The sequence below is a fragment of the Artemia sp. Qi Xiang Cuo genome, chromosome 9 (genome assembly GCF_049724085.1).
Source record: "Artemia sp. Qi Xiang Cuo chromosome 9, ASM4972408v1, whole genome shotgun sequence".
Classification (NCBI taxonomy): Eukaryota; Metazoa; Arthropoda; class Branchiopoda; order Anostraca; family Artemiidae; genus Artemia; species Artemia sp. Qi Xiang Cuo.
In genome coordinates, this window is record NC_142802.1 from 9,722,468 (window position 1) to 9,734,517 (window position 12,050).

General features: G+C 36.2%; 1 protein-coding gene across 1 annotated transcript in view; it reads right to left on the reverse strand.

Moving 5' to 3' along the window:
* LOC148948298 (uncharacterized) overlaps window positions 1-12,050 on the reverse strand; it is a 281,601-nt gene that overhangs the window by 110,201 nt on the left and 159,350 nt on the right. The window contains exons 8-10 of the mRNA XM_089094880.1: window positions 9,375-9,610; window positions 8,811-8,964; window positions 3,126-3,275 (exon numbers count right to left, since the gene is read on the reverse strand). Coding sequence (XP_088951006.1) covers window positions 3,126-3,275; window positions 8,811-8,964; window positions 9,375-9,610 — 540 coding nt within the window. The remainder of the gene's footprint in view (window positions 1-3,125; window positions 3,276-8,810; window positions 8,965-9,374; window positions 9,611-12,050) is intronic.

Genomic DNA, 12,050 nt, shown 5'->3' on the forward strand with positions numbered 1-12,050 from the left:
TTTAAAAGGTTGTATTTTTTAAAAAAATTGCTGAAAATTTTTCTCCAGCATACGAATAGCAGGCCAAACTATAGAGTCTTAAAAAAAAAGATTTCAAGAATTTTTTTCTATTTCCCTTAAAATACTATGTCAATATAACACGAACAGAAATTAATCAAAAAAACTTTTTCTACAAAACAAGTTTTTCAAAGAAAAGTAAAGAACTCCATTAAACCAAAAATGAGCAAAAATAAAATCAAATAATTTACCAAGCTACCACAAAGCAGCATCGATAAATAAATGAAACCCAAAACGGACAGAAATTACAATAAATAACCGATTCAAACTCAAAACGAGCGAAAATTAACATGAGTAGGGCTCAAAACCGCTATGCCTTCCAAGGCCATAACATAATTTGCACTTTAATAAAATAATACAAATGAATGTCCATTGTCAGTTTAATAAATATATACTGATATTTATTAATCAAAATGTTAATATCATTTGATTTATTAAAGTTATAAAAGTAAAAACATTTATATTTTTTCCAGTAAAGTGCAAATTATGTTCTGGCATTGGGAAGGCATAGGGGTTTTTAGCCCTAATCAACGTAATAACATATACGTAATAAAAAACAATAAAAACACAAGCGATACGGCTCGATAGTACCGAAACTTTAAAAAACGGAATTTTGATGTTAATAAATATATCAAAGAATGGCCTTATAATCCTGATTCAGTATTTCAGTATTACTCATAAAAGGCTACAAGCCTAAGAAAATTTAGAGTTTTGAGAAAGAGTCAAACTTTAGCGTAAAGAGCGAGGCGTTTAGGAGGGGACAGCCCCTTTCATAAACGGAACAATTTCTGTTCGTTTTATGTTTTAATGTCTCTCCTTACTTTGAGTTAAAAAAACTTGTTTTTTTATTCAATTAAAGAATAGTAGTTACTATTCCCATGGCTAAAGCTATCAAAACACACAAAGCCACCTTCTGAGCTTGCTTATTATTCGTCATTGTGAAAGACGTATTGTTGAACCTTTGTTTTTTTTTTAACAAAGGTATGGGGCACGCGGCAGGCTTCTATTTATAGATTCTCACTGTCGTTTGTCTTTTAAACCCACACCATTTGAGCCTTTTCTTGATTTCATGACGTCCAAATCGACATTCAATTAGAAGTGTTGCCTTTGAAAAATTACATTTTTTTTTTATTATTGGACCTTTAACTTTTGCCTCGGCTTGTCTTTTGTCATTATGAAAGACATCGCCGAACCTCTATTTGTTTTAATTGTTCAGTGGTGAGACAAAAACTTCCTTTTATTCGAACGATTTATCTAATCAAGGTTTTTAATTTTACAAGGCATGGAAGGCATTGATGACCACCTTTGTTTCTTTTAATTGTTCAGGTGGTGGGACAAAAACTTCTTCTTTTGCCTTGGCTTGTTTTCTGTCATTATGAAAGACATATTGCCAGACCTTTGTTTCTTTTAATTGTTCTAGTGGTGGGAGGGACAAAAACTTATTTTTATTCCACCGCTTCATCCAGTCCATATTTTTGATTTTCAAAGGTATGGTAGATATTGATGACCTAATCCATGTCAAAATCCAAAACCCAATCATCATCGCTATCGTTTTCAGTTTTTTTGCTTCGTTACAACTTGACCTATCTTTCATCATTATGAAATACATATCGCCAAACCTCTGTTTTTTAAACAAAGGTATGGTAGGCATTGATTACCTTATCCATGTCAAAAACCTAAACCGAATCACCATCGCTATCATTTTCAATTTTGACACGTTTTGATTTTCGTTGTCCAGGTTTAAATTCATTGACTCACTGCTCTTCATTGTCATTTTTGATTCCCTTATGTTTTAGCAATAGTCTTTTTTTTAGCTGCCCGTGTTAGTGTTGTCGCTATTGATTGTCCAGGTTGTCAAGTTTGACATCTTATCACGTTTGATAGTTCAGGTGTTGGTTCCAAAGAATCATCATTTGTAGTAACTGCAACTGCAAATTTTTGTTTCTTGGGCCTTTCAACAGACATTATGCTTATATTAATAACTGTTGCGTTGGAAACTCAACAATCTTATTTGTTCTATGCATGACATCATATAAGGAAATACTTATATGGTGCCATATATGATGTCAAAAGAAATGTTTATAAGATGCAATAGCATAGTATATGACGTCATTTGCAAAAACCAAAATTAGGGCTCTTAACGATTTTATCAGACTTTTGACCTATCTAGATCGTTTTTTTTTAATGCAAGAATATCTCAAGATACCAATTTTCCGAAAAAATATGGAGCCGTTTTCGAGAAAAAAATACATAAATACGTGCACAATTATTACTCACATATAAAGATAGTAAATATATATATATATATAAATATATATATATAATATATATATATATATATATATATATATATATATATATATATATATATATATATATATATATATATATATATATATATATATATATATATATATATATATATATATATATATATATATATATATATATATATATATATATATATGTATATATATATATTTCTCCTTACCACAGATGTCGTTTTGTTTCATTTTTGTTCATCGTTACATAAGATATTTTTCCTATACCTTTTGCTTTAGTTGCTTGGACTATCTTCTAACCACAGATTTTGTTTTAAAAAAATTGTCTTTGCAATTGTATGTCATTTTCGTTGTTGCCTCCTCCATGCTTTTTACTTTAGATATTCGGAGTCAGTCGTCATCAAGTATAATTTCGCATGCGTCATATAGACCAAAACCGACTCCACCTCTTGGAAAAATAATTTAATTTGCTCTTTAAATTTCAATTTGAAGACAAATTTAATGTAAAGTAATTCATATGGAAAATGTTTTTTCCCAAATTAAGGCTCTAAACGAATTTTCCCATACTCGTGTACTATCCAGACTGTTTTTTTTTTTCAGACCAATAAACTCAATGAAAGAATTTTCAAAAATGAAAAAAATGGAACCATTTTCGAGAAATAAAATACCTACATAGAAACACAGTTGCTCGATTAAAGAGAGTAGATATATTATAGCGTAGCTGGTCCCCTTAGTTACCGTATAAAAAAGCGAAAATATATAAATTTGCAATCTTAAGCACCATACCTTGAAGCCTGTAGGGCACCAGTCTACAAATTGGACGTTTTTCATGTCCTTGATCTGAGCAATTGCACTATTGACGTCTTTTGGGACTACATCACCGCGATAAAGTAGACACACGGCTATGTACTTACCAGTTGTTGGGTCACATTTTACCTGTATGAAACATATAACAAATTGGTATAAAGTGCATTAGAGTAGGGCTTGATTTAAGAACTTGGTACTAAATAAAGAATGCAGATAGAAATGTAAATAGAAATACAGATAGAAATTAGGCTTAATTAACAATAGCGGGTTCAAACTTTATCTATAATAGACATATAGCTCATTGGCAGTAATTTAAGAAGTGAAGCCGACTAAGTATATTCACAAAATGCATTCGGTATATTAGCTCAGTATAAAAGGCTTATGATTTCAATTTTTACGGTTTTCATTGGCAAGGTTTTTTTTTTACTTCGGGTCATAGTTTTAAGGCTATATCTCATGATTAAGCCTTTTGTGGGTTTTTGTCGTACTCGGGTAAATACTATTCTCCGGTAAAGGTGGGATTTAGGAAATTCAAAACACTTAATAAACATTGGTTTAGTTATTGTCTAGATAGCTCTGCTGAAGACCAGGTTTCACCTGTGGAGCCAAATCAATGTGGAGCAGCACAGTATGGCTTCAGGTTTTTTGCAGTTCGGATTTTCTTAGGATCAATAAGTCTAAGATTCATTGATATCATTATCTTAAGGGACAGTTTCACATCTGAAGAATCTTCGGTTGATTCTTGTAGCATGATACATTTAACAGATGCATGGATGATTGAATGGATTGATGGAATGATCATGGATGGACTGATGCATGGATGGATGTACCAGGGTCTGGTCCTTTTTAGGGCGAAATTGTCTCTTTTTTTGCCATATAGTGACAGAAAATACCATTTTGCTGTGGCAAAAATCCTTTTTCTTACTTAAAAAGGGCAATGCAACTTTTGATTTACATTCGAAAGGGCTTTTCCTGTGTATTTTTTAGGACAATGGGATCACTAAAATCACCCCTGAACAAAAAACAACAAAAGCCAAATAGCCATGCACTCATGATCTTCCTTTTCAAAAAATTTTTCCGACTTCCACATTTTTATAGATAAGAGCTTGAAACTTCAACAAATAGGTTCTCTGATATGATGAATATTACGGTGTGATTTATCAAGATCATATTATTTTTTATGGGTGTTTTTCCCATTTTTCGAAAATCAAAGGTTTTAGGGCTCGTTGTTTTTAATAGGTATATTTAAACTTAATAAATTTCACATATTTGAAATAGGGGCCGGCGTCGTGTGTGTTTCTGTTTTTTTTTTCTAACGGTTTATGTTGTGTTTTTGTTGGGGGGGTAAACATAAAAAACAGAAAACAGGTAGCCATTTTTTTAGTACCATTCCTGTTTCTGTTTCGTTTTTTTTCTGGCCGTTTTTGCCGTTTCGGTTTTTTTTAAAACCGGTTTTCTTCATTTTACGTATTTTGATTAAGAATATCACCATAGCGCAGTCTAGCGACTTTTATTGGATTAGCGATACTTGCCATCTATCGAAAAGCGCTGTCTTTACGTCTTCCGAAGAAAAGATTTGCTATTGAAGAAAACATTCGCCATAGCTGGTGACTTTAATTGTAATCTGTCCGAGCCGAATTCTCAAGCTTCACCGCGTACAACATTAGTTAAGGGCTTATTTAGTGATTTCTTGTGTGTTTTAGATAAATCGTCCGATTTTACGTATGTTCAAACGTCCTCGTGAACTTCCAACCTGGACCCCGTTGTATTATCGTCAGATTCGTGAGCAGATATAGTAAAGGTTATGTTTGAATATAAGTTGCCTGATCATCTTCCCATAACTTGCTCTATCAATATGCCATCTTCTGGTCGCCAAACCGCACTTCTTGCTCCTTCAGCACCTCGACACCGTCGTAACTGGTCGAAAATTGATCAAGCCTTATTCATCGAGTCGGTAGATTCAGTCCTGAATAAAATCAGCGTCCCCTTTCATCTCCTTAGGAAGTCACTCAAGTTACCTCAAAAAGAGGTTTTGATTTGTCTATATACATAGTGCGCAAAAATCTGCCATGCTCTCCACTTCGCAGAAAAACAAGCTACTGATTTACAACAAATTCATAAAGGAATCATTCCTAGATGGTCTTCAAATCCAGATCTCGTTATTTCATGTAGTCAAGCTAAATTTTGGTTTTTGGTTTGGAAAGAGCGTGGACGTCCGAATATGGGTCTTGTGAACAGCATACGGATTTTCACGAAGCGAAAGTATTCTAAGGCCCTTGCTCGGCATCGGAAAAATCTATTCAATCATTATTCTGCCCGTGCCAAACGAGATGGAAATATGATCTTCAAGTTTGTCTCTCTTTCTGCAAAAAATTCTTCTTCACCATCCCCAGCCAACATCCCTGAAGATGAATGGTATGCCCATTACGAATCAGAGTTCGCAGATCCTGACCCCTCCTTCGAAGAATCTTACGAGACTGCTTTAGCTCGGTTTCTAACTTCTGACTCCGATGAGAATTTAATCATCAGTACCCAATCTTTAAAAGATACCATCTGTAGACTCAAATGGAAAGGCTCATCGGGCGTTGACTAAGTCAGTGCGATCCACTTGAAACATGGAGGTAATCTTCTCGTGGCACATCTCTCTATGCTTACGCATATGGTTTTCTCCCAAGGAATTGTTCCTGCCTCTTTCTGCATCGGAGATCTGACTCCCATTTCTAAAAAGGGAAAATCTGAAACTCCATGTACAGCATTCCGTCCGATAACTGTAGCTACGTCACTGTGAAAGCTCTTCGAGTTACTGTTTATACAGGAACTCGAAAAAGTATGCTACACTCCTCCGCATCAGTTCGGCTTCAAGCGAGGAACTGGATGTGCTGATGCCTTAACAGTCGTTGCTAATGTCTTGATAGATGCCGAATCTTCTGGAGAAAGCCTTTCTTTGGCAGGACACGACATTAGACGTGCATTCGACTCTCTAATCCATGCTGCGATGCTTTTGAAGGCCGGTAAACGTGGTTTGAATCTAGCTGTCATTCGTTCCCTCAGGAATCTGTATTCTAGATTACGAATCCGACTGAAGCTACCTCCTGATAAGGGTTTGACCCCAATTCCGCGCACCCGACTAGTTCCAGTCAAGAAAGGAGTGCGTCAAGGAGCAATCACCTCTCCTGACCTATTTCATTAACTATGTCCTTGATGCACAAGATCAATGTCCATCTTCGCTGATTCTGTCATCTGCTAACTTGTCTTTGGTATGTTACGCGGACGACATCCTGAATCTTAGCCGAACCCTTCAGCGTGGAATTGATATCTTCAAAATCCTTGAAGCCGAATATCTTAAAGTTGGACTTCAGTTCAACTCTTCAAAATCGGAAATCGTCCTATTCAACTGGAAAATTGATTTTTGTGTTCCTACCATTGCCCTTGGTTCTAGCTCTGTCCAGCCAGTGGATCACCTCATTTATCTAGGTTTACCCATAGGTTCGTCTATCCGTCACACCCGAAAACTTCTCCTCGAACAGCTTAAACGACGAATTTCAGCGTCTTACGCTTCAGTTATATCGTGCAAACTCCGATTCAACCGGCTGCTTCTAGCAAGCTTGTATAACGCCATCGCTCTTCCTCACATTTTACATGCCACGCCCTTCTGGAAACTTCTCACTAAAACTGACCAGAATATAATCACAGCGATGTATTTTCGTTTTGCGAAGTATTTGCTTTGTCTACCTCTGTGGTATAGGAATTCGTATGTAATTGAAAACTTTAAATTCGCAGACCCTGACGTCGCCGTCGCTAGACGAATAGCGAAGCATAATAGAAAAATACACCGAAATCTACACGAATGGTCCCATCTGCTCATTCAGTGAATCAGTGATTCGTTTTCTTTGTTGGTTCAGTTTGTTATAGTTTGTGTCTTCTTTTTTTGCTTTTTTTCTTTTAAGTGCTCCGTCTTGTTGTATGTTGATTTGACGGTTTTTTTAATAAATAAATAAAATAAATAGATGGTTACCTGGTTGGGTAAAGGTGCAGATTAGCTACCCCAGTATCATAGGGTGCAGAGGTCCTGCAAATAGAACCAGGATATACACTAAGAAGTGATTTGTTTACATCCAGCTTCTACTGAGCCCTATCTGTGCAAATTTGCAGCCCAATTGACTGAATAATATACAGTAAGTAATAAGTTGTTTTTATCAGGGGTCGCTAAACTGCACCTTCACCCAGATTAGTTCCCCCTGTAGTGCAGGCCACAGAGGCCCTACCAACAGAACCAGGATATACAGGGTGAGTTCCAACCATTTAATTTTCATTACCCTAGTAAGCCCTGTAGAGCTAGCAGAAGCGGAACTACAGAAAATCTTTGATATCCAATGGTCAGATATAGGAGCTACTCAACGAATCTTGCTGATTTTGTCTCTGCTAGTGCTGCAGGGCCTACTAGGCTTACGAAAAGTAAAAGGTTGGAACCCAGCCACAGTAAGAGATTTGTTTTTTTTTCTGCTTCTACTGGACAGTATCTGTGCAACTTTACAGCCCAATTGACTGAATGATATACAGAAAGAAATAAGTTGTTTTATCAGGGGGAATTGAAATTTCAATTACCCCTGGTTTCTCACATCAACATAATTGAATTAGTGGATTGAAATTTATAATCAAGGGACTGTTAAACAAAGGAGTAGGCTGAATATGTTGATGATCTACCCTTCAGCATGAGGGTATAAAATTTCCAAATGACATGTTGATTTTAGTCATGTTCACTTGCAGCACCCAGGAAGGAAATGTGAATAGCCCTGATATTCTTTACCCTGCAAATGTCATTTACTTTAGTAAATATTTGAAGCAGCCTATTTCCATTGGTCTAATTAGTCAATCTATTATCTGCATTATGAAATCTTCTAGCTACATCAGAGAGTCCTGGGCCTACGCTTTACTATTTCCTGCTATTATTAATATTATACTTTTATTTCCCTTAATATACCATATGAGGAGTATTCACAAATACAGAAAAAGATACTTGCTTATGGAATAAAATTATGCTCTGTCCTACAGAGAAGTGTCGTTTTTCCTTTTAATGTTCTTCTTTCATACTCTTATTTTCAATCACAGGAGTAACTAGACCTGCACTGCTCCATGCACTTAGTAATGATATGCTTTGCAGGTACCGATACACATCCTGTCATAAACGGCATCCAATCTCGCATCAAATATTTCATCAAGTTCTGACTCAGAACTTGGAGAGGGCCCTCCATCAAAGAAAGTCAAGTTCTGGGAGCAACATGGGACCACGAATAAGGGAGCAGCTGTAATTACCTGCAATTACTGCAAAAAAGATGTGAAGTCAACAAAGGGGTCTGCAACATTGTTTAAAAATCACCTTATGGCTAAACACAAAATTGCTGAACAACCTAAACCAAGTACTGTTCTAAAGAAGTCACATTCTACAGCCTTGTCTCAGCTCAGCATGCCGAGCACATTATGTGAAACTAATCCAACTCGATTTGAAGGCACTGGAAAGAAAAGGGATATAAGAAATTTTTTGAAGTCAACAAAGCAGCAGCAGCTGAAGCTGAACAAGTTGTGTAGCGAAACGGTTTGCATTGACAAGCTTCCTATTTCAATATTTGAAAAACCAGGAGTAAAGGCACTAATATCTAAACTTACAGGAGGTCTTACTGGCCCCTCAGCTCGTACTGTTGCAAGACGTCTAGTTACAGCAAAGAAAAGGAAGGTCAAGCAGCTCAAAGCTGAACTCCAGAAAGTCCGGAAAGTGAATTTGACCCTAGACTGCTGGTCTTCAAGAACGGGGTCTGGATTTCTAGGTATTACAGCTCATTATGTGATGAAAAGCACTGATGGCAAGCTCACTTTGGTGCATAGAATCCTTGAGTTTAAGAGACTAAAAGTTGCGTAAGTGTAAACTAGCGTAAACTAGCGCCAACATTTTTCGTGCAATCTGTAGTAGCCTCCAGAAGTTCAGAATTTTACCGAAAGTCTACTTTATAATTACTGATTCGGGAGAAAATATAGTAAAGGCTCTCAGAGACGGTGACATTATGCGAAGCTCATGCTTTGCACACAACCTGCATAATGTGGTGACTAATGCCCTTAAGCTGTGGGAGAAGAAACCAGGCCGATCTAGTGAGTGTTCCCCACCTAAATGATTAAGGATCCAGTTCAGAATCTGATGACAACGTTGATACTGCTGAACAAGATGACTTTCCTGACCTGATTGTAGGAGATGATGACATTGAAGAATCTGGGTATACCAACTGCAGTAATGATGATGATAGTAACTCAGAATTAAATGATCCTGACCTTGACAGCGATAGTGAGAGCTCAATACCTAGACAAAGAGGCGTCTCTAGTGAAGTATTGACGCTGGGACCAGCACTGGTAAAAATACGAAAGCTGGTTAGAATCCTGAAAGTATCTTCCAAATCCCACGATCTTTTTGAAGCTATCTGCAAGACATATAATCTTAGTCCATCCATCACAAAAGACATGAATGTTCGATGGAACAGCACACTTACCATGATAGAAATGTATTGTGCCCGAAAAGAGCCACTGCGCGACTTCTTCAACCAAAACCTACGTGACGCTAGGATTAGAGAGCTCAAACTTCACAGCAATGAGTGGTCCATCATGGAAGCTGTCATTGAGGTTCCTCGCCCGTTCAAACAGGCAACAGTGATAGCTAGTGGATACAATTATGTTTCGGCAAGCCAAGTCGTGCTGATGATTAAGGGATTACTGTTTTTTTTGTCAGACTCCAGATACTATTATTATGGCTGAGTCAATCAATGAGCTGAAGGAACTTCTAGTTGTTCAGCTCAGGAGATATTTTTCAGCCAGTCCTAAGTTTGATATGATGCTCTTCACAAGAGCTGGCTTTTTGGACCCTGCAATTTATGAAAAACTGACACATGTAGACACAGAGTCAGCTCGACAGTCCATCTCCTCGCTTCTCCAGCAATTCATCTCCGAGCAGAGAAGCACAGAAGAACTCGATCCAATCCAATTGAACTCCACATCTTTCACTATTGACGCCGCTCCTACTAAGGCAGGGACTAACCGAAAAGGGTCACCAGAGACTCTTGATCAAGAAGACAGCTTGTTTTCTAAGTTTCTCGGCACGACTGGGTTACGGATGAACTCTACGATGCAAAATGCCAACAGTATGAGCATTGACCGCGTGGCAGCAAATATTATAAGGGCATATGAGGAGAGAGTTCCTGTGTTTTTGAGCGAGAGACGAAGATCAGGACAAAATATTCTGATCCACTAGAATTTTGGTCTGATTACTTTTACACTTACTCGGAGTTAAGTGAAATTGCATGTATGCATCTATCAGTCCCTGCAACTTCAGTACCCAGTGAGAGTGCATTTAGTATTGCTGGGTACTTTACACAAAAGCAGTGCTCACGAATGAATGCAAAGTCACTTGAACTCCGAATGTTTTTAAGTGATAAATTTTAATTTATGTGGTCTTTTCATATATTTAGTCTTTTTGTATATTTGGTCTTTTTTATTAATCTATATTAATAAATATTCACTTTACTCTTGTAAATCTAAAGAAACTAAAAAAATAAAACAGAAATATCTGTTAAAACGGCCGTTTTTTAAGTAAAAACAGGTCGTTTCTGTTTTTCGGTAAAAAAAACGGAAAAACAGACACGGATTTCCGTTTTTCTTTAACCGTTTTCGTTTGTGTTTCGTTTTTTCATTGCCGTTTTTACCGTTTCATTTTTGGCCAAAAACAGAAATGGTGCCGACCGCTAATTTGGAAATACAATAAAAAAGATGATTCTTTTGATGTACATATAATTATCAAAATAAAAGTAATTTTTATCTTATCAAAAATTTTATCTTCTATGACACGAGTCCAAATAATTCTTGCTATCTCTAAAAATTTGCCCCTGGGCTACTTTTAAAATTTCTATTTGTTTTCTCTCTGAAGCACCAAGCTTAATCTTTTCTTTCTTGGGCCAATTTCATAGTTTGTTCACAGGAAAATCCTTAAGCTATTTTCAACATATAGTTTGTCTTAGAAGGTTTATAATTATAGTAAAGTTTCTTATAAAACGAAATAGTTTTATAAGTTATAGCTATACTTCCATAATGAATAATGCTCATTAAGCAAGAATTTTCACATTTATTTAACTAATGGATAGGTTCTCAAGTTTTGTCCATCTTAGAAACAAGACTAACTTCCAATCTGTCGTGAAAGGAGTCATGTGTAAAATAGAGTAACAAAATTTGGTCATTATTCTAGATTATTCTTCTAGATGATCTTCTAGATCATTAGGCTATTCTAGATGTTATAACACTGAAGCAAAGTGACCAGACCTAAAACCTTATGAGAGAAGTGTTAGTATGAGCATTATATCATTAAGTTGAACTCAGAAAGGGGTATTGAAATTTAATTGTGCTTTTAATTAAATTTATTATGAGTGTCATCATCATAATCCCCTCCATCGCTGTGAAAATCCTCGTCTTTTTCATTATTGCTTTATTATCATTTACATCATCTAGAATAAATTACTACATAAGTGGGTTTTGGCATTTCACACATGAGGCTTGAAACAAAAAAGTAACCTTAGGCTTATCTAGGAAGATAAATGTGACTAATTGACGTTTCTTTTGAATGTACAGAGGCAACCAGTCGGATAAAAAAAGACAACTTATTGTGAGGAGGGACTAAGCATGGGATGCGTGTATGTTCCAGATAATAAAAAAAATGGTTATTTTCTTTCGGATGCATATAAATGGTAAGAAAATAGTAAAAGTCCTCGTATTTTTTGGATTCATTTCGGACGGAGGTTAGAACATCCTAATACTTTCCCACTGTTTATATATCTAAAAAAAATGGCAAAATCGTATTGAAAAAACGTACGAATAAGG